Source organism: Pan troglodytes, chromosome 3 (genome assembly GCF_028858775.2).
Source record: "Pan troglodytes isolate AG18354 chromosome 3, NHGRI_mPanTro3-v2.0_pri, whole genome shotgun sequence".
In the NCBI taxonomy this organism is placed as follows: Eukaryota; Metazoa; Chordata; class Mammalia; order Primates; family Hominidae; genus Pan; species Pan troglodytes.
In genome coordinates this window covers 104,324,885-104,351,924 of record NC_072401.2, presented here as the reverse complement: position 1 = coordinate 104,351,924, position 27,040 = coordinate 104,324,885, and the positions used below count along the sequence as shown (strand labels likewise).

Sequence of the window (27,040 nt, the reverse complement as noted above, 5' to 3'; positions counted from 1 at the left end):
GTAGTGTCTGGTACATACAAGTGCCCAATAACAATTAGTTTTATTTCTAGAAGGATTACCTCTGTCTGCCTCTTGTACATTCTTATAAAAAGAAAGCAAAGTGAACTGAATAAACTGTATCTTAAATAGACTAAAGAAAAGCTTTTGTATTTGTCTTTTCTCAACTAAGCAGTTTCCAGAGTGCCTAGCAAGGTCTCAGAAACGCACTCAGTGAAGGGCGTTAAATGGTAACTCTTTTACAACAGAAAGGATTCCCTACAGAGCCCAGCAGAGGCAGAGCACTATGTTGCCCAGCCTGGCCTTGAACTCCTGGGCTCTTGTACTGCAGCCATCCTCCCACCTCAATCTTCCCAGCAGTTGGGACTACAGGCCTGTGCCATGGCACCTGGCTAAGGATAGCTATTACGAGAGTAGTAATGTAAGATGAAACTAAAAAGATTCATAATAGTAGAATTAAAAAGCACAAAAATTTTAAAGATTCTCCAGTATGTTTATTATTTCACAAACTTTTTTGTACAGTTGACCCTTACACACGGGTTTGAACTGGGTGGGTACACTTACGCGCATACTTTTTTCAATCAAATGCAGGTGAGGTCACACAGATCAGCATTTGTGCATGGGATGTGAAACTCGTGTACGGAGGGTCAACTGGAGGGCCAACTTTTCTACATATGGGTTCTGCAAGACTTTCTGTGGGACTTGAGTATGGGCAGATTTTGGTATATGTGTGGCCCTGGAACCAGTCCCCAGCGTATACAAGGGATGACTGTATTTTAATGGTTTATAGTGTTAAAAAGAGAAAAATGTCCACATAAACACAATTTTGAACACTGAACTATTTTAATATGAATTAATGTCTTATGTTTATTACCAATTGATCTTCAAATTGCAGCAGCCCATGAGTTTGGTTGTAAGTGTTCTTGCCATTCCACCCCAGCTGTCACTGAGTCAAACAGTTTAAAATATACACACACACACACAGACACAAGCCTTTTGTAAAGTAAACAAATCTTTTATACTGTAAATAACTGTTCCTCAATGGAACTTTTTGTATCCAGTTTACTTCTTTTCTAAAGCTGGGATATTCATATTAAATACACAACAATCTCTATAAAGCAAAGAGTCTATCTCTGTGAAAACACAAGTAATTCTTGATGGCAATATTTTTCTTAATTCACCTAACCAAATGCAGTTTGGAAGGCCAAAACGAGAAAAAAACACTTCAGATTATCAAAACCAAAAGAGATATGAAAAAATAACATATTTAACAATGTAGGTGGGAATTTTAAATACAAGATCCTGTTGAAAATATTGATATTCAAAGAAACAAACAGCTTTGGATCCATAGCCACAATTTAGGTTTTCCTAGATTAAAATCAGAAGTGATTTTATTGTTGGAAGATACATTAATTCTTTGAAGTCAGAATAAGAGGCTTGACAATTTAATTTCTAATTAAGTGACTGAATAGACAAAGGATCAAATACAAACAGTAGTGCAGGAAGAAAATAAATTGGAAGAAATAATTGTTCAACCAGTAGTAATAATTAAGACCACCATTTAAAAATTTTCTATACACAAAGAATGAGAAAATATTGTTATAATATTATTATTATACTTCTTTCTTCTTCAGTATTAGTGGACCCACATTATCTCCTGTCAATTCATTGTGTTTATTATGTGAACCATCGCAGGCAGGAAACTAAAAAGAAAAAAGAATTACAAGCGTTATTTTTAAAATATGATTCATTAGGTAGAAAAATTTGTGAAATGCTCTCAGAAAGAAAGCATATCACTTGCTAAAAAAAATCAGATCGTTTTCCTGAGTAATAGTTACATTCTACATCCAACTGAACCATATTCAAAATCTAACAATTTAAAGTTACTTCATTATTTGGTTTAGATTTTAAATAAAAACCTATGAATGAGTCCATATGAGTGATTAAAATAGACAACAGGTTTAAAAGGGAATCGAATAAGTTTTTGGTCATTTGTGGAGCTTAAAATTTGAGCTCACCTATTGCTTAATTTTAAAACAATGGAATTTAATTCAAAATAAATTATAATTTTTTCTTGCTATAAAACTCATGCATACCACACAATTTTTGAAAACAAAAATATATTTTAGGCTGGTGCGGTAGTTTACGCCTGTAATCCCAACACTTTCGGAGGCAGAGGTAGACAAATCACTTGACATCAGGAGTTCAAGACTAGTCTGGCCAACATGGTAAAACGCCATCTCTAACTAAAAATACAAAAGTTAGCTGGGCGTGGTGGCATACGCCTGTGTCTCGGGTACTTGGGAGGCTGAGGTGGGAGAATTCCTTGAACCCAGGAGGTGGAGGTTGCAGTGAGCTGAGATCATGCCATCACACTTCAGCCTGAGTGACAGAGCAAGACTCTGTCCCCCGCAAAAATAAATAAAGAATAAATAAAAATAAATTTTAAAAAATTCACTCATAACCCATCCAGATATACGTAATAATAATTAACAGTTTGGTATATTTTTTCCTATGCATTTACTGTGTGTATTCTTTTTTTTCTTTTTTTTGTGAGACAGTCTCGCCTTGTCGCCCAGGCTGGAGTGCAGTGGCGTGATCTTGGCTCACTGCAACCTCTGCCTCCTGGGTTCAAGTGATTCTCCTGCCTCAGCCTCCTGAGTAGCTGGGACTACAGGTGCATGCCACCACGCCTGGCTAATTTTTTTTGTATTTTTTAGTAGAGACGGGGTTTCACCATGTTGGTCAGGCTGTTCTCGAACCCCTGACCTCGTGATCCACCTGCCTCGGCCTCCCAAAGTGCTGGGATTACAGGCGTGAGCCACCGCGCCTGGCCTGCGTGTATTCGTTTTTTAAACAAAATTGGGATCACACTGTAATATGCTTTCTTACTCATATCAGGATCTCATGTCATTATATATCCTTTAAAAACATGATCATTCCCTTTTTATCAGATATTTAGTTTATAAAAATTTTGCTATTACAAAGGATGCTGTGATGAGCAGTACTGTATTAAAAACCTCAAATAATCTATGATCAAGTACAAGAAACAGATTTTGTCAACTACTTATAGTACTTATCACTCCAAACTCCTTCCCACATTAAAAATCATCTATAATTGAGGCTATCATTTACTACCTCATATTATTAAAGCAGTTTACATATATCATCTCCTTCTCAAAGATATGTAATGTGGATGTATCAGGTTAAAACACACCCTGAAGATTAGAGATTAAAAATTAAGTAACTTGTCCAACCAAACTCACACTGTGACAAGTATATTTGACCACTATTTACTATGACACCAAAGCTTTTTTCCATTAAACCTTAGGTCCTCTCTCAAAGAATGTGTATTTTAAAATACATGTTACTCTACAGAAATGCCAAACATTGCGAAGGCATTAGGTTTTTATTCTTCTTTGCTGCTCCAACTTTTCTAATGTAGGTAGTATCTATCATGACATGAAAACTTCAATTTAGGAATATGGTCTTTCAATACCAAATATTACAGAAAATTCTCTCATCTTAAAGAACTTCAAAACTGGGGATTTAAGAGGCGAAACAATCCTAGCACTGCAAAATTTTAGTGTACACATAAACAGACATCTTACCGTTTTAGAACGCCAACACCTACAATAAGCTGCTTTAGTAAGACACAAATCTTCAATGTTTATTTCATTCACTACTTTCGGATTTTCCTTTTGTATTTTAAGATTAATCAAGCTATCCTTCTGTTGTTTCTTCTTCGGGAGGAATGGACGAACTGCAAGGTAGCCAAGAAGTGCGAGTACACCAAGGAAAGGCAATAACCGAAGCCATTCTGAAACTAAACATGTAGATTTGTCAGAATCTGCAGTGCTCTTGGAAAAGAATTCAAAATAGCATGTCTAGTTTCATCCTTGAGCTTATTCTTTGTTACTTTTTACATTAATTCCTTTTTAATGGATCCACAAAACTCTGAATAAATAACACAATAAAGCCAGCTCTACCAAAGACCACCTTACTTTATTTATAATTTGAGACCAGTGAAACTAGAAACCTAACTTTTCAGAAATAGGTTCCATTTCAAATATCCTATCTCATTGTCTACATCAAGTCTATTTGTGTTTGTCTATTTTTATTTTAGGAATTATGATCACTATAACTATAAACAAAATTCAATGTATATTTTATAAGTTAAGAAAACATTTTATCTCCTTAATACTATGTCAAAATCATACAACAGAATATCTGCAGAATTTTTACCACTGATTCATAATATCAGAGAGAACATATCCTCTGATGCTTTAAGGTACATTTTTGGTAAATGTTGCTAAAGAACACTGAAATTTTGTGTAAAAGCTACTATTTTAAAGAACAAATTGAAACCTTCTATGTTGAATGTTCTCATTTTAAGATACATCTAATTCCATAAACTTCATTTAAAGCCTTTTGGAATACCTAGCCTGTCTTAAGGGGACAGGGAATATAAGTGATACAAATGAAACAGTCCCTATGCATGTGGACACAAAAATACCAGGAAACCAAGATAAACATTTCAACATACATTTATCAAATGTCTGCTAGCACCCTGCCTCTGCTGGGCTTTTTTCTGTTCTTATAGAATTATCAGTTAACTTCCTTCACTGAATGCCTAATCTGATACCTTGCTAGGCACTATGTGGAAATAGCTTAGTTGAGAAAAGAGAAAAACAGAAAATAATATGCTAACTCATGCTAATAAACATTAAAGATAAATGAACAGGTTATGCTAAGAGTATAAGGGCACTAGCTCATTTAACACTATGTTAGCTTAAACAACTATATGTGGTAGGTATCATTATTGTCCCCATTTTACATGTGAGAAAACTGTAGCCTAAGCAGGTTTAGTCCAGGACACCCTAAATCCAAAGCCTGTTGTCAGTTATCATGAATCAAACCCAATAGATCTAAAATTAAAATCTGTGCCTATCTTGGTAAAACTACTCTCAGGAGATAATAGTACTATTTAACTATTGAAAGAAAGACAATATGAACTCTTCCAAAATGGAATTATTTTTGATATAACATCATGCCAAAGAAATCTAAATGAAAAAACCTATTTATCTACCATTTTCATAGATAGCACCTATAAGAGTGGCTGGCAAAAAAGACACAATAAATGGTAGCTTTTATTCAGAGATTATAGAGATTGGTGAGGAAGTACTAGCAACTCCTTTGAAAAAAATATTTTGCCAAATAACTTGACAATGCTATACGGGCAAAAATCTTCAGGAATATAATCTTGTAGTTACCAGAATAAAACTCTGTAAAAGTATGAACTTTGTCTGCCATGCTGGCTGTTACATTCTCATAACCAAAGTGGAGACACTCCAAATAAGTTCTTTGAGTGAATTAAAGCTCTGGAGATAACACAGAACTGTTTTTGGGGGGAGAAGGAGGCCTATGTATGAGATCTGTGCTATTCAATATGGGCACCACTAGCCATACTGTTTAGATTTGTACCCAACAGACTTGTAGAAACTGTCTTGAAATAACAGTTTATTACTTATAGTTCCCAAGAGGAGAGGATACACTATGCAATGCAGGGCCACATGAGAGGTACTAGGGTTGATCAGGAGGAAGAAAGAGGAAAGGGAAAAAGCACGGGCACAGGCCTTTATTGTGGTTTCCATGGAAAAGGCAAGGCAGGAAACTGTTCAGGACTGGCTAGCTTGAATAATTTCAGTGGGTTCTGGGCAAAAGTAGTGGTCCCTAGTCGTCTCCTACCTGTCCCTGGGGTGATTTAGGGCAGGAGAAATATTGACTGGACAAATACTGACTTCATGTGTAAGGGTTAGATAAAGGAGGTGGTTGGGGGCATGGGCTTTGGATTGGTTGGTTTGCATATGAAAGGCATGCTCACAGGCAAGTTATTTAGTATCTCTAGGAATTAAATTGTCTCCACAGCCAACAAGGCTCCTAAGATATTAAAGCATAATAAAATACAGAAAATTGAAAACACGGTTAATATACACATGTGGGTGTGGTGGCTCATGCCTATAATCCCAACACTTTGGGAGGCTGAGGAGGGCAGATCACGAGGTTAGGAGTTCAAGACCAGCCTGGCCAACATGGCAAAACCCCGTCTCTAATAAAAACACAAAAAATTATCCAGGCGTGGTGGCAGGTGCCTGTAATTCCAGCTACTTGGGAGGCTGAGGCAGGAGAATCACTTGAATTCAGGAGGCAGGGGTTGCAGTAAGCCGAGATCGTGCCATTGCACTCCAGCCTGGGTGACAAGAGCAAGACTCTGTCTCAAAAACAAAACAAAACAAAACAAACACGTGGCTATTCACATGTAAATAAGTTAAAATTAAGTAAAATATAAAATGCTGTTTCTAAGACACACTGGTAACCTTTCAGAGGCTCAATAGCTAGCTACATGTGACTACTGACTACCATATTGAACAGTACAGAGAACATTTCCATTACCACAAAGTTTTACTGGACAGTGCTACTATAGATCATTGGCTCTATAAGGTGCCATCTCCACAGAATGGCAAGGCTACCTTTCCAGCTTCAACTTCCACAAACATGGTCTCTTCATGTACCTGAGGCCAGCCAAAGCTACTGTCTAGTAAGCAGCCTTTTTGAGTTCTTTGCATATGGAGTTCCTTCTGTTTTATCTGACTAATTATCTTAGATTGCAATTGGCCCCAGCATCCAGTATGTAACTCGAAATAGCAGTCATTAAATGTTTGTTCAATGTAGAATAACATTAAGTATTATTGTACATATTACAATATTTTAGAAGTCATAAGAGCTTAAATTTATCAAAAAGCGAGTGAATGGGAACGCAAAGATGAAAATCTTATTTATTTATTTTTGAGACAGGGTTTCACTTCCATTGCCCAGGCTGGAGTGCAGTGGTGTGCTCTTGGTCACTACCACCTCCACCTCCCGGGCGCAAGCTATCCTCCTGCCTCAGCCTCCCAAGTAACTAAAACTGCAGGAGCACACCACAACGTCTGGCTAATTTTTGTATTTTTAGTAGAGATGTGGTTTCACCATGTTGGCCAGGCTGGTCTCAAACTCCTGACCTCAAGTGATCCGCCTGCCTCAGCCCCCCAAAGTCCTGGGATTACAGGTGTGAGCCACCATGCCTGGTTGAAAACCTTAACGTTAGACTCTTAAATATAGCATTTCCTATCTTAACCCACAAACCTCAAGAACAAATGGTATTACTACTGTTTTAAAATCCACTTCAGAAAATATTCTTTTGAACACTTAATTCCTTGGTAAAACACTATGCTTAAAAATACAATAATGAGAGGTACTATTACCTCCTACAACAAAGTAATAACTTACCAAAGTCTTAACGTAATCTACTTTTTAAAGATAACCAACTACAATTTAACTACTGAAAAACTTTATACATGAAAGCAATACAGCTTGAAAAGCTCAATTCAAATGACTGTAAGTACATTTATTCAGGCTGTTTTTGTACTGATACATAATAACTGTACATATTTATGGGGTACATGTGATATTTTGCTATATGCATACATGCATATGATGTGCAATGATCAACTCAGTGTAACTGGGATATTCGTCACCTCATTTATCATTTATTTATATTGAGAACATTCCAAATTTTCTCTCCTAGCTATTTTGAAATATACACTAAAATTACTGATAACAATAGTCACCCTATTATGCTATTGAATACTAGAACTTTTTCTATATAACCGTACTATAGTGCCCATTAACCAACCTCTCTTCATTCTCTCCCTCCCTACCCTTCCTGGCCTCTGGTAACTACCATTTGACTATCTCCATGAGATCAACTTTTTTAGTTCCCACATATGAATGAGTACATAGAATATTTCTCTGTCAATTAAGGCTGATTTTATATGAAGAAAGATAAAATACAGAAGAATCAAACAAGAAACTTAAAAAAAATTTTAAATGTGCTAGTCTCTATAGATCTGTTTGATATATGTTCAGCTATTACAGATATTTTAGATACTTTGAAAGGAAAATATTACTAACTGTAAATAATGTGCAAAAAAATTTTTTTTTTTTTTTTTTTTGAGACAGAGTCTCGCTCTGTTTCCCAGGCTGGAGTGTCGTGTTAGCTCACTGCAACCTCCACTGCCCGGGTTCAAGCGATTCTCGTGCCTCAGTGACCTCCCGAGTAGCTGGGATTATAGGCGCACGCCACCAGGCCCAGCTAATTTTTGTATTTTAGTAGAGATGGGGTTTCACCGTGTTGGTCAGGTTGGTCTCAAGCTCCTGACCTCAGGTGATCCACCCACCTTGGCCTCTCAAAGTGCTGGGATTACAGGCGTGAGCCACCGTGCCTGACCAAATAAAATAATTTAAAATAATTTTTTTTTTTTAATGAGATAGTCTCACTCTGTCACCCAGGCTGGAGTGCAGTGGCATGATCTTGGCTCACTGCAACCTCTGCCTCCCAGGTTCAAGTGATTCTTGTGCCTCCGCCACCCAAATAGCTGGGATTATGGACGTGCGCCACCACACCAAGCAAATTTTTGTATAAAATAATGTATTTTATTCAGCATATTATTTATTTTTGTCTTAGGATTATAAAAAATAACATTTATGTATTTATTTGGTAAATGTATCTCTTTTTTGGTATGTAAATACATAGGCTGTAAATGCTTAAAAAATAAGGCTATATTGCATTTTTCACTTAATGGTATGTCAGATTATTATATTATTTCCCCAATTCCTTAATATCAGTTGGGAACATAAATTTTAATGGCTGCATCTACCTATCATGTTCCCCACTCACAATATAAGAGATACAAGGGGGCTGGGCTTGGTGGCTTACGCCTGTAATCCCAGCACTAAGGGAGGCTGAGGTGGGCAGATCACTTGAGGTCAGGAGTTCATGACCAGCCTGGCCAATATGGTGAAATCCCAACTCTACTAAAAATACAGAAAATTAGCTGGGCATGGTGGCACGTGCCTGTAATCCCAGCTACTCAGGAGGCTGAGGCAGGAGAATCACTTAAATCCCGGAAGTGGAAGTGGCAGTGAGGTAAGATCTCACCACTGCACTCCAGCCTCGGAGACAGAGAAGAGACTCTATCTCAAAAAAATAAAAAAATAAAAAAAAGAAAAAGAAAAAGAGAGATACAAGGGCAGGGACCTTATTTGTCTGATCATCTGTGTCCCCAGTGTCTATATAACGTCTGGCTCAATTTATTTAACTTACTTTTGAAGTGTTTAATTTACAGTTCAGTTTATTGAGCTTTGTGCTTTTTGTTTGTTTGTTTTTGAGATGGAGTCTCGCTCTGTCGCCCAAGCTAGAGTGCAGTGGCATGATCTTGGCTCACTGCAACCTCTGCCTCCCGGGTTCAAGCGATTCTCCTGCCTCAGCCTTCTGAGTCACTAGGATTACAGGTGCCTGCCAAAACGCCCTGCTAATTTTTGTATTTTTAGTAGAGATGGGGTTTCACCATGTTGGCCAGGCTGGTCTCAAACTCCCATCTGCCTGCCTCAGCCTCCCAAAGTGCTGAGATTACAGGCGTTAGCCACCGCACCTGGCCAAGCTTTGTGTTTGTGAAGCGCTCAGTTTGATGAGTTTTGTAACTATATGGACCTATAAACACCACCTAAGACAAAATACATTTCCATTGCCCCAGAAAGTTTGCTCTTGTAGTACTTTTCCAATCAATACCCCCCTTTCTGATTTTTATTAAGTGCTTACTAAACATTTTCTGAAAGAATAAATCAAGTTCTCATTGTTAAACAAATTTTTACTATATAATTATTACTATAAAAATTAAATATTTACTATATAATTATTAAGTATCTACTAATATGGTTTGGCTGTGTGTCCCCATCCAAATCTCATCTCAAATTGTAATCCCATAATCCCCACATCAAGGGAGGAACCTGGTGGTTGGTGATTAAATCATCAAGGCAATCTCCCCCATGCTGTTCTCCTGATAGTGAGTTCTCATGAGATCTGGTTTTAAAATGGGCTCTTCCTGCTTTGCTCTTCACTCTTCTCTCCTGCCTCGTGAAAAAGGTGCCCCTTCCACCATAATTGTAAGTTTCCTGAGGCCTCCATAGTCATGCGTAACTGTGAGTCAATTAAACTTATTTCTTTTATAAATTACCCAGTTTGGGGTAGTATTTTTATTTTATGTTTTTATTTCTTTTATAGCAGTGTGAAAGCTAATACAGTAAATTGCTACAACAGAGAGTTGGGTACTGCTATAAAGATACCCGAAAATGTGGAAGCAATTTTGGAACTGGGTAACTGGCAGAGGTTGGAACACTTTGGAGGGCTCAGAAGACAGTAAGATGTGGGAAAGTCTGGAACTTCCTAGAGACTTATTGAATGGTTTTGACCAAAATGCTGACAGTGATATGGACAATAACATCCAGGCTGACGTGGTCTCAGCTGGAGATGAGGAACTTACTGGGAAATGGAGCAAAGGTCACTCTTGCTATGCTTTAGCAAACAGACTGGTGGCATTTTGCCCCTGCCCAAGACACTGATGAAACTTGAGAGATGACCTGAAATCGGAACTTAGGTTTAAAAGGGAAGCAGAGCATAAAAGTTTGGAAAATTTGCAGTCTGATGATGCAACAGAAAAGAAAAACTCAGCTGGGTGCTGGTGGCTCATGCCTGTAATCCCAGCACTTTGGGAGGCTGAGGCGGGCAGATCATGAGGTCAAGACATCGAAACCGTCCTGGCCAACATGGTGAAACCCCGTCTCTACTAAAAATACAAAATTAGCTGGGCATGGTGGTGCACACCTGTAGTTCTACTCGGGAGGCTGAGGCAGGAGAATCACTTGAACCCAGGAGGCGGAGGTTGCAGCAAGCTGAGATTGTGTCACTGCACTCCAGCTTGGGTGACAGTGCGAGACTCTGTCCCCCTCCTTCCCCCCGCCCCCCCAAAAAAAAGAAAAACCCATTTTCTGGGGAGAAATTCAAGCTGGCTGCAGAAATTTGCATAAGTAACAAGGAGCCAAATATTAATTGCCAAGACAATGGGGAAAATGTCTCCAGGACATGTCAGAGGTCTTCACAGCAGGCCCTTCCATCACAGGCCCAGAGGCCTAGAAGGAAAAAATGGTTTTGTGGGCCAGGCCCAGGGCTTTGCTGCTTTGTGCAGTATTGGGACTTGATGCCCTGTGTCCCAGCCATGGCTAAAAGGGGCCAACATACAGCTTGAGCCACTGCTTCAGAGGGAGCAAGCCGCAAGCCTTGGTGGCTTCCATGTGGTGTTGGGCCTGCGGGTGCATAGAAGTCTAGAATTGAGGTTTGGGAACTTCACCCTAGATTTCAAAGGATGTATGGAAACACCTGGATGTCCAGGCAGAAGTCTACTGCAGGGGTGGAGCCTTCATGGAGAACCTCTGCTAGGGCAGTGCAAAGGGGAAATGTGGGGTTGGAGCCCTCACACAGAGTCCCCACTGTGTCACTGCCTAGCAGAGCCATGAGAAGGCGGCTACCTGCTCCAGACCCCAGAATGGTATATCTAACAACAGCTTGCACCATGCATCTGGAAAAGCTGCAGGCACTCGATGCCAGCCCTTGAAGGAGCTGCCCAAGGCCATGGGAGCCTACCCCTGGCATCAGTGTTCTCCAGATGTGACATGGGGTCAAGGAGAACATTTTGGAGCTTTATGATTTAATGACTGCCCCACTGGATTTCAGACTTGCATGGGCCCTGTGGCCCTTCTGTTTTGGCCAATTTTGCCCATTTGGAATAGGTGTATTTACCCAATGCCTGTACTGCCATTGTATCTTAAAAGGAACTAACTTATGTTTTATTTTACTGGCTCATAGGTGGAAGGGACTTGCCTTGTTTCAGATGAGACTCTGTACTGTGGACTTCTGAGTTAATGATGAAATGAATTAAGACTCTGGAGGACTGTTGGGAAGGCATGATTGATTTTGAAATGCAAAATGAATGTGAAATTTGGGAGGAGCCAGGGGTGGAATAATATGGCTTGGCTCTGTGTCCCCACCCAAATCTCACCTCTTATAATCCCCATAATATCCACATGTTGAGGGAGGAAACTGGTGGGAGGTGATTGGATCATGGGAGTGGTTTTCCCCATGCTGTTCGCATGAGATCTGGTTTTATAAGGGGCTCTTGCCCTTTCACTCCTCACTCTTCTCTCTCCAGCCTCCTTGTGAAGAAGGTGTCTGCGCTCCCTTCTACCATGACCGTAAGTTTCCTAAGGCCTACCTAGCCATGCAGAACTGTGAGTCAACTAAACCTCTTTCCTTTATAAATTACCCATTCTTGGGTATTATCTTTTTTTTTTTTTTTTCCAGATGGAGTCTTACTCTGTCACCATGCTGGAGTGCAGTGGCGTGATCTTGGCTCACTGCAATCTCCACCTCACGGGTTCAAGTGATTCTCCTGCCTCAGCCTCCTGAGTAGCTGGGATTACAGGTGTGCGTCACCACACCCAGCTAATTTTTTTGTATTTTTAGTACAGATGGGGTTTCACCATGTTGACCAGGATGGTCTCGATCTCCTGACCTCGTGATCTGCCCACCTTGGCCTCTCAAAGTACTGGGATTACAGGCATGAGCCACAGCACCTGGCCTCTTGAGTAGTTATCTTTATAGCAGTGTGAAAACAGACTAATACACCTACTATGTAGAGATACTGTGCTAAATGCAAATACAGTAGCTGTCTTATTTATATCTATGTAACCAGTGCTTAGTAATTTGCATATAACAGGACTTCAGTAAACAACTAATTCAGTTTATCTGTGGTATAAATCCAGATTTTCATATACTTGGAACCAGGTTTCTTTTGTCTGTAAAGCAGGAATAACAACTGTAAGCTCATTTGTTCAACAATATTTACTTAGTACCTACCACACTCCACAAATTGCACTATGTGGGGATACAGGCTAATAGATAAGGTCCCTTCTCTCATAGGGTATATATTTCAGAGGACAGAGACTATAAACAAGTGAACAAATAAACAAGATGATCACAGACTGTAGTAACTGTTATAAAGGAAATAAAGGATGACATAAGAGAAAAACTAACCTGGGGCAAAGCAGTAGGTTGGCTGCAATTTTAGGTAAGGGGTCAGGGAAGGTTTCTGAAAAAAGAACCTTTAAGCAGAGACCTAACGAATGAGAAGCCAGGAGCTCAAGCACTTGAGCGCAGAATTTTCAAGGCACAAAGAAAAGAGTCTTCTAACTTCATAGGATTGCTGGGAGAAACGAATGAAGTAGGAACCCACTCAGTAAAAACTACAGAACACAATTCAAACTATTAATGCATTCTGCCTTAAAACTATATAGTTAGGTAAATATTTGTCTCCTCCCCAACTAAACAAAAAATCCCTAACTCCCTACCCTTTAACAGAGACTTACATAAACCAAGACCTCAGTAAGTTTTAGCCTAATTGAGTTTGTACTCCAATAAACTGGCATTTGAGATAATTCCTACAAGGTCTGGACTTATTCGTTTTTGTTCATGGCTTATGAATAATAACAGTGTAAGTTAAAATACAGGAAGACTACTTAAAATATTTAAGAAAAAAACTTTCAGCACCTTCTAAAATTGTAATACCTCACTCACATGTATCAGGTGATGGGACAGGTACTGAAGATACAAAAATTATAAAACACACTCCCTGTTAGAAAGGAGCTTGCCATTTAGTATGGAAGACAGACCTATAAAAGACGATCATAATACTGTGTACTATCAGCAATCATACAGAAGCAACGCAGAGGTACAAGTTATTCACTCTTTACTGGCATGAGCAAAAACTGTATAGGTTTTGATACTTAAATAGGTTTCTGAAAGATGAAGAGTACAGAAGTTCATGGGAATATGGGAGGAGGAGCTTCATTCCGTGCAGAGGAAGCTGCATAGGCAAAGGTACGGAGATATGACATGCATTAAGTGTCTGGGAAACTAAGCACCATAGTATTGTTAGAATTTAATGAAAGGGAGCTGTAGAACTGAGCAGGTGCCGTATGATGACAAACTCTGATATTCAACAGGTAAGTAAGAATCTAACCTGTGCATAATAGGAAACCACTGAAATATTTGAATATTAACCTAACTAGGAAATTGTTCACCTATGAAGTCACTCTGGTATCAGATGGAAGATGGATTAGAGGGCCACAGGAATAGCAGAGAGGGCTAGTGGAAGAAGACAAGGCAAGACAACCTGTTGAAAATCCATGGAAATGGTCTGGAAGAAAATAGTTTGAGATAAAACTAAGGTAGTGGCCATTAAAGCAGAGAAGAGAGAACAAATGTGAGCAGTAGTCTCTACTAGGATTCCCTAAACTGCAGAGAACAATGTGTTCGTGCTTGCATTTTCGTTTTCTTTTTTAGCTTAAAACAACAGAAATGTATTCACTCACAGTTCTAGTGGCGAGAAGTCCAAAATCAAGGTGTCAGCATGGTTGATTCCTTCTGGAGGATCTGAGGGAGAAGCTGTGGTGTCCCTTAGCTTGTAGGTCTATCACCCCAATCTCTGCCTCCATCTTCACATGGTGTTCTCCCTTTGTGTGTGCCCAAATTTCCTTTTTAAAATATTTTAATATAATTTCGACTTTTATTTTAGGTTGAGGAGGTAAATGTGCAGGTTTGTCATATGGGTATATTGTGTGATGCTGAGGTTTGGGATATGGCTGATCCTCTCACCTAGGTAGTGAGGATAGTACCCAATAGTCTTCAACCCTTGACCTCCTGCCTCCCTCCCCTTCAGCAGTTCCCAGTGTCTACTGTTGCCATCTTCATGTCCATGAATACACAATGTTTAGCTCCCAGTTGTAAGAATATGTGTTATTTGGTTTTCTGTTTCTGTGTTAATCTCCTTAGGATAATGGTCTCCAGCTGCATCCATATTGCTGCAAAGGACAAGATTTTGTTCATTTTTCTGTTTTGCCAATTTTTTTTTTTTTTTTTTTTGAAGACAGAGTCTTACTCTGTTGCCCAGGCTGGAGTGCAGTGGCACGATCTCAGCTCACTGTGACCTCTGCCTCCTGGGTTCAAGCGATTCTCCTGCCTTGGCCTCCTGAGTAGCTGAGAATACAAGTGTGCACTACCACACCCGGCTAATTTTTGCATTTTTAGTAGAGACGGGGTTTCACCATGTTGGCCAGGCTAGTCTCGTACTCCCAACCTCAAGTGATCTGCCCGCCTCAGCCTTCCAAAGCGGTGGGATTAAAGGCATGAGCCACACCGTACCTGGCCTGTTTTGCCAATTTTTAAATGTGAGTTGTTCATCTTCTTATCGAGCTCAATACTGAGCAAGGACCTAATATTCATATTGACTTTTACATCCCTTTTTTTTTTTTTTTTTTTTGAGATGGTTTCGCTCTGCTGCCTAGGCTGGAATGTAGTGCCACGACTCAAGCAATTCTCTTGCCTCAGCCTTCCACGTATCCCACTATTAAGATAAATAACAGGACCAAAAAGGAAGAAGGAAAGAACCAGCACCATCAGAGAAACAAAATCTAGGCCACTCACAGTGGCTCACACCTGTAATTTCAGCACTTTGGGAGGCTGAGGTGAGTGGATAGCTTGAGCTCAGGAGCTCAAGACCAGCCTGGGCAACATGGCAAAACCCTGTCTCTAAAATAAGATACAAAAAAATGAGCCAGGTGTGGTAGCGTGCACCTGTAGTACCAGCTACTCAAGAGGTTGAGGTGGGAGGATGGCTTGAGCTTGTGAAGTCAAGGCTGCAATGAGTGGGTAGAGATCATGAAACCTGCACTCCAGCCTGGGCAACAGAGTGAAACCCTTTCTCACAAAAGAAAACCAAAATCTAGTCAGAAAAGAAAATTTCAAAGCAACTTGAATAGCTGATTTGGTCAGGCTTTGTGTCCCCACTGAAATCTCATCTTGAATTATAATCCCCATAATCCCGTGTCAAGGGAAAGACCAGGTAGAGGTAATTGGATTATGGGTGTGGTATCCCCCATGCTATTCTGGTGATAGTGAGTGAGTTCTCATGATATCTGATGGTTTTATAAGGGGCTCTTCCTCCTTTGCTCGGCACTTCTTCCTGCCATGATGTGAAGAAGGTGCCTTGTTTCCCCTTCGCCTTCCGCCATGATTGTACGTTTCCTAAGGCCTCCCCAGCCATGCTGAACTGTGAGTGGATTAAACCTCTTTCCTTTATAAATTACCCAGTCTTGCGTAGTTCTTTATAGCAGTATGAAAACGGAATAATACAGTAGCTACCAATTTTAGCATAAATTTTCTGAAAGTTTAGACACTGTCAAAACGAAGTATCTTCTTTGGGAAACAAAATTAGGTTTAACCTTTTTATATAGTGGCACAGGCTAGCTATGACACCTATTCCTTATGACATATAAATACTATTATTAAAACATTTTTTAATAATAGCTAAAAATGACATAAAATGACATAAAAATGACATAGACAAACTCCGATCTTAATGAGGAATTACATTCCACAGAACTAGAACAGAATTTTTCCATTTCAAATTTTCAAACATCTACATATAATATAGCCATATCATCTTATGATACCATAAAAATAATACTGGCAGCTTGGTTGCTGGTTATTTTATAACATATTTTCTCATTTATCATTTGTAGCTAAACACAGAAATTATTTCTATTTCTTAACTGTAGAAAAGATAAAATATTTTCAATGCATGAGTTTACTATTACCACTTAAAACCTAAGGTAGGGCTGGGCGCAGTGGCTCACACCTGTAATCCCAGCACTTTGGGCGGCCGAGGCAGACGGATTACCTGAGGTCAGGAGTTCAAGACCAGACTGGCCAACATGGTGAAACTCCGTCTCTACTAAAAATACAAAAAATTAGCCAGGCATGGTGGCACATGCCTGTAGTCCCGGCTACTTAGGAGGCTGAGGCATAAGCATCGCTTGAACCCAGGAGGCAGAGGTTGCAGTGAGCCGACACTGCACTCCAGTGTGGGCAAAAGAGACTCCCTCTCAAAAAACAAAACAAAACAAAAACCTAAGTTAAACATAAATTAGCTAATCACAGTAATTTATCTTGAACGCCTCACTCTTGAAAATGTGACATAAACAAACATAGTTAAGTTGTTTCTGATAGGTAAGAACTGCCTGTACTTAACTAGCATATGGTCATTAAAGATCTCCATGTGGTTTCTAAGAATGCAGAGTCATCATAAGAGAGTCAATAGCTTTAAAAAACAGCTAGATTTAAATAGGGAAGGAAATGTAGGCAATAATAATGTGAACTGTATTTTTTTTGCTCTAATTTTCATAGAAGAAAATGGAAATATTTTTTGGTCTCCTAGACATTTTAAACAATTGCTAAAAAGTTGTCTTCCAGGTTTTTATTTTAACAAAAGTGTACATTATGGATTCTACAAGTAACTCATTTAAGAAAGCCAAATGTCATTAACTGTTACAATCTATTCAGAATGGGAGACCGAGAGTGGAAAATAGCCACTGAAATTTTTCTTCTATAGTACTCCAAAATAAACCCTGCAATTGTTTTGTCCAATCCAAAAAGGGCTATCTCATGTTTTTCATAAACCAGTTATTACAAGCATGTTCATGTTTCCTAAATAAACCAGCAATAAAATGAGAACTATTAACTATAGCCACACTGTAATGGGACTTAAGTTAAATGTATGTTATTAAAATACTTCTCAGAATGGTCATTATTTCTGAGAATCAGTCTTCATATTAAATATTTAACAACTTTTAAGAGGAAGTTACTATATATTCTTGATTTAAGAGGGAAAAGGTTTTGGTTGAGTTTTCTTAATGTCTTTAATAGGAATTAAATATTTGTTGACACTAGGGATCCTCAAGAAAAGAAAGCATACTTCTAAAATCTAGCCATTAAATCTAGTTTCATACTTTCTAATTTTCTTCAATTATACTTGATTTACAGAGAATCGAAACTAATACAAATGCAGCCACCATCTGGAAAAAACATACGTAATTCATTGGACATTTTCCTTTCTTGACTGTTAAAAATTCCTCAACAGTTAACTTATGCAAATTAGTAAGAAGGTACAAATGTCAAAATGACAAAAGGGTACAAAAGTCACAATATGATCATACCGTTTTGGCCTGGTATTGCTATTTAAGTGAAGACATCCAAAAGGGAGAAATATGACAACTGGTATTTGCTTACTTGCCAATGAACTATTACATAATGAATTTTAAAAAATAGAAACATTTCTAATTTCCAGTTGTAAGGGAATGAATGGTTAGGCCCATTGTGATGTTAAAACTAAAATAAGTATTTAGTTGTTAGGGAAAAAATGAGGATTATATTAAAATATGTAAAGTACTTAAGTAAAAGAAGTGGGGAAAGCCAAAATTTTATGGAATTGCTGCAATTCTGTCAGAGTAAACTGGTAGGATCAAAAGATCTGATGTTTATAAACACTTGATGTGAAACGTTTTTCATTTTATTTTACTTTTGCATTGCTTCTGATGTTTAATGTTCCTTTTTAATGTTTATTATTGTTACCATGCTTTCTATTCAATTGCATGTTTTCTACTAAAACTCTTAATATTTAAAAAATATTAAAATCTCACAATCCACTCAACAGAGCGTCTGTCTGACCATAATTCAATGAATCTCTAGATTTGGAAGAGAATTTAATTGTCATCTAGTTTATCCCTTCTAAATCTATCGACCACCCACCACCAGAGTCTTTTTGTTTGTTTTTTTCATCTTTGAGAGGGGCTATCACTGAAGCACCACATTTGTTTGGGGAAAGCATTCTTTAATTAAAAAAAAAATCTTCCTTAGACTGAAATTCACCTCCCAATAACCTTCACTCATTTGGTTAATTTGTTATCAGTTCTATATTTTAGTCTACACAAATCTTATATTTCTTCTACCAGACAGCTGTGCGATTGCTGTATTTTAGGTCAGGTACTACAGATCTTTAGAACGTTCCCGGCGAAGCAACCCTATTTACCTCAGAATTTTGTTAATTCATGTTTGCACTCCCTGATAACCTAGGACATAGGAGTTCAATACTTGCTGATTCCTTCACCATCCTACTCGGTCTGAGTTCCGTTTAGAAATATCCCCCTTACAATGAAATGCTCATAACTCAACACAATCTCCCAAGTGTTGACTGCATTCTGGAGATTTTCATCCTTTAGATGTGAAATCCTCATGAGTTGTGTGGGTTAAGTGAGGGTCCTTGAGTATAGAACGTTACATATATTCACTAAATTTCATTTTCTAAGATTTCACTCCTCATACCGGCCTTCGAATACTTTCTTGGGTAAGGTATCTTTCTTCCAACTTAAGTTACCGCAGCAGGCCCCGGGACCGTAGAAACGGAGATGACCTCAAATGCCACCTATGATAGGTCAATTCTAACCTGAGGGAATGGAGGTTATCTCCTAATTTCGTTACTAAATAAAACGGTCATATACGTGTTACGTGTAAGTCTATATTTCTCTCCCACACACTCCCACCCACATGCTGAGGGTACAACCCAGCCGGTAGCTGGGGCTGCCTGTTACATGAGGCCTTAGATAACGACGACTTAGCCCGCTTTAAAATAAACAAGTACGCTACAGAGAGCGATGAGCAGGACAGGAGATGAAAGAGACTGGCCTGTTCCCAACTCAGCACCTTCTCTGCAAAAACCTGGTATCTTGCCACGGAATGACACCGGAGACAACTCCGAGGACAAAAGACCCTGGGGCATCAAGCACCCGGAGGCTGCCTCACAGGCTTTCCCCAGGCAGCTGCGCCGGCGCGCGCCCACCTTCCTCTGCGCGCGGGGATCACGTGCCAGGCGCCGAGCTCCGTCCCGCCCCTTGGCCCTAGGATTTTTACGCCTCCTTCCCCCGCTTGGCGAACGTGCAAGGATGGGGACTGGCTGATGGGGGAGGATTACCTGTGAGCCTAGCGAACCCGGTAATGCTTTCAGGGACTGGGAGCCGCTTCAGGTATGCAGGGAGCTGCACCTTCACGATACGGGCCACGCTCTCCAGCACCATCCTGGCCAGCGGCGTCCACTCTTCTCCCGAGCCCCCTCCGCTCTGGCCAAGCTGCAGCGCCTGCGCCGAGAGCGGAAGCGGCCGGCGGGCACTGGCGGCCTCGGCCTGGGCGGCGGGCCCTGGGAGGAGAGGTGACCTGCCGGGCGCCGATTGGCGGCGGGCGAGTGACGTACGCTCGCGGCGGACTGCCGAGGCGCGGGAACTGGCGGGTAGCGAGGCCCTCCTCGGAATCTCGTGTGAAGGTGGCCCTCCTGTTGGGCCTTTAACGTCTGTAGATGCTGGAGACCAGCAGAAAGGATACTGTGTGCGATGAGATAAGCATGTGAGAATGCTTTCTAACCGAAAGTGCCTTTCAAAAGTGAGTCTCTCTTGCTGTCTCTACTTCGTCCCCTCTCGCCCCGCCTCTTCCCCTACAGTTTGGGTGCTGTGGCCCTAGGGTTGCATACTCGCCCATGAGTATCCTCCCCCTACCCAGACCCCAGTGCCTAATTTTACTCCTTCACCCAAAAGGCCAGGCTTAAAAAAATAAAAATTAAAATATTTTAACTAAACCAGGAACTGTTTACATCTCTGCCCCTTGGCAACTTAACTGCAGTCCTAGCTCCAAAAACCTCTGGTTTTTGCCACTCAGAGAAGATTCGTAGTAGTCCTTCCTTAGATATTTTCAGTTCCTTTTCCTTCGGGAAAGTGGTAAAAGAATCCAAAGCTGGCCGGGCGCGGTGGCTCACGTCAGTAATCCCCGCACTTAGGGAGGCCGAGGCGGGTGGATCACGAGGTCAGGAGTTCGAGGCCAGCCAGGTCAAGATGGTGAAACCCCGTCTCTACTAAAAATACAAAAATTAGCCGGGCGCGGTGGCAGGTGCCTGTCCCAGCTACTCGGGAGACTGAGGCAGGAGAATCGCTTGAACCAGGGAGGCGGAGGTTGCAGTGAGCCGAGAATGTGCCACTGCACTCTAGCCTGGGCGACAGAGCAAGACTCCGTCACAAAAAAAAAAAAAAAAAAAAAAAAAGAATCTAAAGCCTTATGTGTGGTTTTCTTTATGTTACAAGGCTTCTGCTGAAGTCTAGCGCAGGGGGTCCTTATGGCTTCCCTAGGCCACACTGGAAGAAGAATTGTCTTGGGCCACACATAAATACACTAACACTAATGGTAGCTAATGAGCTAAAAAAAAATTTTTTTTTCATAAAGTTTTAAGAAAGTTTACAGATTTGCATTGAGTGGCATTCAAAGCCATCCTGTTGGGCAAGCTTGATCTTGAAGGTTTTACTTTTGTTGTTGTTGTTGTTACAAGGTTTCGCTCTATGGCCCAGGCTGTAGTGCAGTGGTCAGATCATAGCTCACCGCAGACTCTAACTCCGGCTTAAGGGATCCTTCTGCCTCAGCCTTCCAAGTAGCTGGGTTTACAGGCATGTGTTGCCACACCCAACGAATTTTAAAAATTTTTGTGTGTATGTAGATGGAGTCCCATTATATCGCCCAGGCTGGATAGTTGTTTTTATTAATATCTCTAAAAGATTTGAAGGGTAAGAGGAGAAAATTTCAGTCCCTTGAAATAACTTTCTTGCTATGACTTTGTTTCATATTTTGGCTGAAGTCAAAATGTCCGAAGTTGTGCACTTGCTGATTGGATAATGTGTGTGATATCTTAATAATATGCCTCATTATTTACAGTTCTACACTTAACAACATATAATAATGAACTGCTAATGGTCCAGTATTTCATTGTGTATGACAGTGTAACAGCCAGTTATAATAAATACTTTCCATTTTTCCCCTTGGTATTTTTATTTTACAGTGAGAAAAGGAAGGAATTTTTTAAAGCAATCTTTCATTCTCTGGACTGTATAAATTTAGTGTTTGTGATTGTCCTTGACTAAAAAAGAATATCAGTAATAGAGTTGACCAAAATCTAGATTAAATAATTTTCTATCATTATAATTGTTCAAAATTGTTAAAGTAAAATTTACAATGGAAATTCTACAAACACGTTTAGATACAGGTTCATGTTTTTGAGCTAGGGCAGTACAGAAGATGGTGTATACAAAGTGATGTTTAAAAGGTTGATGGGATTTCCTTTAGAGAGAGTTTGGAGGTAAACCCTGGAGCTTTTTTATCCTGAAGATGATGGAACTTGAATATCCTTGTCCTCTGGACTATTCTGTTAACTGTTATCTTTAATCTCTGTGGATCTAATGTAGAAGCACCCTTGGGTACAACTAGATACCCTAGTTGAGGTAGGGGTAGGTTGGAAGTGGGGTACATTAGGAAAAGAAAATCTGGAAAAGGCCATTACCTATTCGTTTCTTCTCTTAGAGGATCTGTCATCTTGACAAGGGCAAGACGTGCTGTGTTGAGTTTAATTTTTCCCCTTGGTATTTTAAAGTGAGAAAAGGAAAGAATTTTTTTAAAGCAACTTTACATTCTCTGGACTGTATAAATTTAATGTTTGTGATTGTTGTGCATTAAGAATAAGACCTCCAAGCAGTTTTTCTTTAAAGAATTAAAAAATACATACCTCAATTTAAAGATATAGTAAAATGCTCAAATGCCAAATGTACAGTTCCAGGTAACCACCACCCACATCAATATACAGAATGTTCAATAGAGGTGTTTTTAAAAAGCGACCCTTCCAACCACATCCACCACCATTACTACTATTCTGTATTGCTGTGCATGTTTTTGACCCTCACATATAAGTAATTTTACAGTATGTAATTTTTTATGGTTGGCTTACTTCCTCTTAGCAGTTTATGTGAATAGCTGGTTTGCTATTTTCAAGTAGAAAAAATGTAGTGAATGCAAGTCTATATGGATAAAACTTTTTTGGGAGGCCTTGAAATTCAGAGAAAAGGTGTGGATCATATATTAGGTATTCTGATGCATTACATGAGCTATGCGAATGTGTAATAGGAAATAATTCCTAACTCCACCAATTTAAAAATCCTTATTATCCACTTAAAAGGAATATTTTCGTAAATTCCCTTTACTTAAAATTTAAATCCTGTTTTCATTTATATTTGTATTTCATTTCCACAACCCTGCCTTCTTGGCTGCACATGAAACATGGTCTAAAGATAATATTGCTCTAAATAGATGTAATAGGCTTATCTGACCACCTTATGCGATAGTGTTTTTAGACTCCATCTTTAAAAGACATAAAGAAACTGTGGTCAGAAAACTCAAGATAAAGTAAATATGTAAATACAGTTAAAGGAGTCATTATTTACTTTCAAGCACTTAAGCTTGGATCACTCATCTTCTGCCTGTCCTAGCTAGGCCCAAGACTTTTATTTCTTTCATGTTTTTTTCCCATTAGGTCATCCAGTGCCCCAAATTCAAATATGATCATTAAGATATAGCCCAAATCTCTATTTCCAGCCCAGATTTCTTTAGGCTAATCTTAATTCTAGGAGTCTAATTCCAAATGCCTACTAGTCTGCTCTTGACATCTTTGCCCACTGTGCTACTGGTTTGTTCATCAGTTTCACTGGTACATGTTTTCTGGAAAATATTACCTTGTTGGTTACATTGGTTGCTTATCTTTTCCTGTTGCTTATCTTCTCCTAGTATATGTCTTTTTTTTTTTTTTTTTTTTTGGTTGAGACAGAGTCTCTGTTGCCCAGGCTGGAGTGCAGTGGCGCGATCTCAGCTCACTACAACCTCTGCCTCCCAGGTTCAAGTGATTCTCCTGCCTCAGCCTTCCATGTAGCTGGGACTACAGGCGCCCGCCACCACTCCCGGCTAATTTTTGTATTTTTAGTAGAGACGAGGTTTCACCATATTTGTCAGGCTGGTCTTGAACTCCTGACCTCATGATCCACCTGCCTCTGCCTCCCAAAGTGCTGGGATTACAGGCGTGAGCCACCGTGCCTGGCCGTGTATGTCTGTTTTTATACTGAAATTTGGTTTGGGTGTAGTCAAATTTATTCATCTTTTTCTTTACAATTTGTGTTCTGGGAGCCTTGTTTAAGAAATCTTTTTCTACCCCTAAATCACAAAGGTATTCACCTGTGTTTTTGCTAAAAGTTTTAAACTTATATTCTTCATATTAGGGCTTTACTCAACCCAGTACTTACTTTTTGTGCATGAAAAAGGGATCTACTCTCATTTGTTATTATTTTACATACAAACAACTATGTTCTAGCACCATTTATTGAAGAGTTAAACTTCTTTTTGTGGTTTGTAATGTCACTTATCTCAAATCAGGTTTCCACACATCCTGGGTTGCTTATTCTCTTCCATTGCTGTATTTGTATAACCTCTATAACAATACCATACTGTCATAATTGCTACAACTATGTAAGTAAGTGTTAATATCTAGCAAGATAAGCTTCCCCACCTGTTTTCTTCAAATTGCATTGTGAATGCCTGGCCTTTTTACTACTCTATGAATTTCAGAGTCCTCTTGTCAAGTTGTATGAAAAACTTAACTTTTTACTGAAAATTAATTAGGGCCTCAGTTTTCTTCTCTTTGATATGGTGATACCAGTGGTTATGACTAGATACAATTAATTTTGTAATATACTCAATGAATGGTTATTATCATTATCATCTTTACCATCAATGAATGACCCTTTACTCTGGCTTTCAGACCTTAAATTCAGCAATTTTACTGGTGACCACATTCTCACATTCTGGTACATTTTTACTGCCACTAAACATTCTTTGATTTAGTTTTGAAACCCTGTCTTTTTCTGCTCTGTCAGCCCATTCCTGGATTTATTTATTTTTCTCATTCCTGACAAAAGTTGTTCAAATCTTCACTATTCTATATTAATAATTATGTCTTCTATTAACATTACCAGCCTTATTTTGAGCTCAGATGACCTTGATTTTTAGTTACTAGAGAAGCTTTTCTCACCATCATCTCTACTTGGTCATAATCCCTTCTATATTTAGCTTTTGTTCTGTTCTCCAAATCTAACTGCTCCCTGTATTCTAGAGCTGAATCCCTTTAAGACCTTGCTCCATCAGTTACTTCTCAAATTTTAATTTTTTTTGTTCTTTACTGGCCCTATAAATTGATGATTTCCAGGCTTTTAGATTTCATCAGCCAATAAATTTTTAAATTGGGAAGTCAAGATAGGTTTGCCAATTTTTTATTTGGTCAAGAAAGGGCATTTAATAACAATATAACAAAATACTACTACTGTCTACTTACTGCAAGGAATTACATACAGCATTATAGTTAAGACTGTAGACTCTTGGAGCCACACTGTTTGGACTACAATTCTGATTCTACTAGGATAAATTATATAACCTGTAAAAATGTAGGTAATACCTACATCTTAAGGTTGTGTTGTGTATATTCACTGAATTAAGACATAGATAGCAATTAAAACAGTACCTGGCACATATACATGCATAGTTAGTGTGATATTTCATCTTCATCATTTTTTTTTACCTCATTACCAACTCATCTTTTTTATTATTAGCTGCACCTTGTTTTTTTCACAGTGGTTGGTCTAGATCTACATGATCAATGTAATTATGTAATGTGTCAATACTAATAACATGGCTATTGAGTATGTAAGATTGTTATTAATATAAAATGCTTAAGGAACCCCATGCAGATTTCTGGAGCTCTTTCTCTAGATGTGGTTTGTTTGACCCCTCCAAGTCTCATATTGAAATTTGATCCCAGCTGGGCACGGTGACCCACGTCTGTAATCCCAGCATTTTGGGAGGCTGAGCCGGGCAGATCACTTGAGACCAGGAGTTCAAGACCAGCCTGGCCAACATGGTGAAACCCCATCTCTACTAAAAATACAAAAATTAGCCAGGTGTGGTAGCACATACCTGTAACCCCAGCTACTCAGGTGGCTGAGGCATGAGAATCACTTGAACCCGGGAGATGGAGGTTGCAGTGAGCTGAGATTGTACCACTGCAACCAGCCTGGGTCACAGAGTGAGACTGTCTCAAAAAAGAAAAAGAAATTTGATCCCCAATGTTGTTGGTAGGGCCTAGTGGGAGGTGTTTGGGTCATAGGGGTGGTTCCCTCCTGAATGGTTTGGTATAGTCCTTGTGATAATTAGTTCTTACTCTGTTCGCTCCTGTGAGAGGTAGTTGTTAAAAAGAGCCTGGGGCCAGGCTCGGTGGCTCACGCCTGTAATCCCGGCACTTTGGGAGGCCAAGGTGGGTGGCTCACCTGACGTCAGGAGTTCGAGACCAGACTGGCCAACATAGTGAAACCCCATTTCTACTAAAAATACAAAAATTAGCTGGGTGTGGTGGCACACACCTGTAATTCCAGCTACTTGGGAGGCTGAGGCAGGAGAATCGCTTGAACCTGGGAGACGGAGGTTGCTATGAGCCAAGATTGTGCCACTGCACTCCAGCATGGGCCACAGAGTGAGACTCTGTCTCAAAAAAAGAAAAAAAAAAACAAACAAAAAAAAACAAAGAAGCCTGGGCATACCCATACCCCTCACTTCTGGCCTTTCTCTCTCACCATGTGAACTGTGTGTTCATGGGTTCCTCTTGCCTTCTGCCCTCAGTGTAAGCAGTCTGAAGATTTCACAAGAAGCAGATACTGGCATCATGCTTCTTGTACAGCCTGCAGAACCATGAACCAAATAAACCTCTTATTTAAATAAATGACCCAACCTCAGGTATTCCTTTATAGCAACCCAAACAGACTGAGACACATACTACAAAAGTTAAATGTACTGGACTTCTTAACAGTAGCTCTGGTAGTTAAAGGGCAATTCTTAAAATATCTGAAGAAAAACTACCTATAATTTAGAATTCTATACCAATCCAAACCAAGAACCCATTGTGAAACTACAATAAACTCATTTTCAAACCTAAAAGGTTTAAAAAATACACAATCTACGCATTCTCTTCTCAGAAAGCTAATAGAGGATGTGTTCCACCTAAATGAGGAATAAACTAAGAAAAAGTAGGACATTTGATCAAGGTATAAGAAACCCAAAATAAGAGAAAGGTAAAAGGAATCACAGATTGATGGATTGGAAAAGTAGATGAAATTAATGGAACAACTAATATGCTTTAACAAATTAAAAGGATACTTACAGTGGACTATAGGTTGGGGTTAAAATAATGATTATCATATGAGAAAC

At 39.4% G+C, this 27,040-nt stretch overlaps 2 protein-coding genes across 5 annotated transcripts in view; one reads left to right on the top strand and one right to left on the bottom strand.

Moving 5' to 3' along the window:
- Positions 1–469: 469 nt before the first annotated feature.
- CISD2 (CDGSH iron sulfur domain 2) lies at positions 470–20,280 on the bottom strand. Its single transcript, XM_009448075.5, has 3 exons — positions 19,854–20,280; positions 3,609–3,823; positions 470–1,700 (listed from the first exon to the last, which is right to left on the bottom strand). The coding sequence occupies exons 1-3, from the start codon at positions 19,954–19,956 to the stop codon at positions 1,611–1,613; spliced, it is 408 nt and encodes a 135-aa protein (XP_009446350.2). The 5' UTR covers positions 19,957–20,280; the 3' UTR covers positions 470–1,610.
- The window catches only part of UBE2D3 (ubiquitin conjugating enzyme E2 D3), a 73,158-nt gene continuing 66,236 nt past the window's right edge, over positions 20,119–27,040 (top strand). Inside the window, exon 1 of one of the 4 annotated variants that reach the window (XM_016951937.4) lies at positions 20,119–20,314. In XM_016951937.4, the coding sequence (XP_016807426.1) occupies positions 20,285–20,314 (30 nt within the window). In that variant the 5' untranslated portion in view covers positions 20,119–20,284. The remainder of the gene's footprint in view (positions 20,315–27,040) is intronic. The other 3 variants (XM_063808982.1, XM_016951942.4, XM_016951936.4) reach the window with 3 other exon arrangements.

Excerpts from the sequence above, each read along its gene's own strand:
- CISD2 (XM_009448075.5), bottom strand. The coding sequence starts at position 19,956 with ATGGTGCTGGAGAGCGTGGCCCGTATCGTGAAGGTGCAGCTCCCTGCA. Across the intron at positions 3,824-19,853 it reads CGGGTTCGCTAGGCTCACAG|TTTCAGAATGGCTTCGGTTA; the intron begins GTAATCCTCCCC and ends CTACATGTTTAG. Across the intron at positions 1,701-3,608 it reads GGTGTTGGCGTTCTAAAACG|TTTCCTGCCTGCGATGGTTC; the intron begins GTAAGATGTCTG and ends TTTTCTTTTTAG.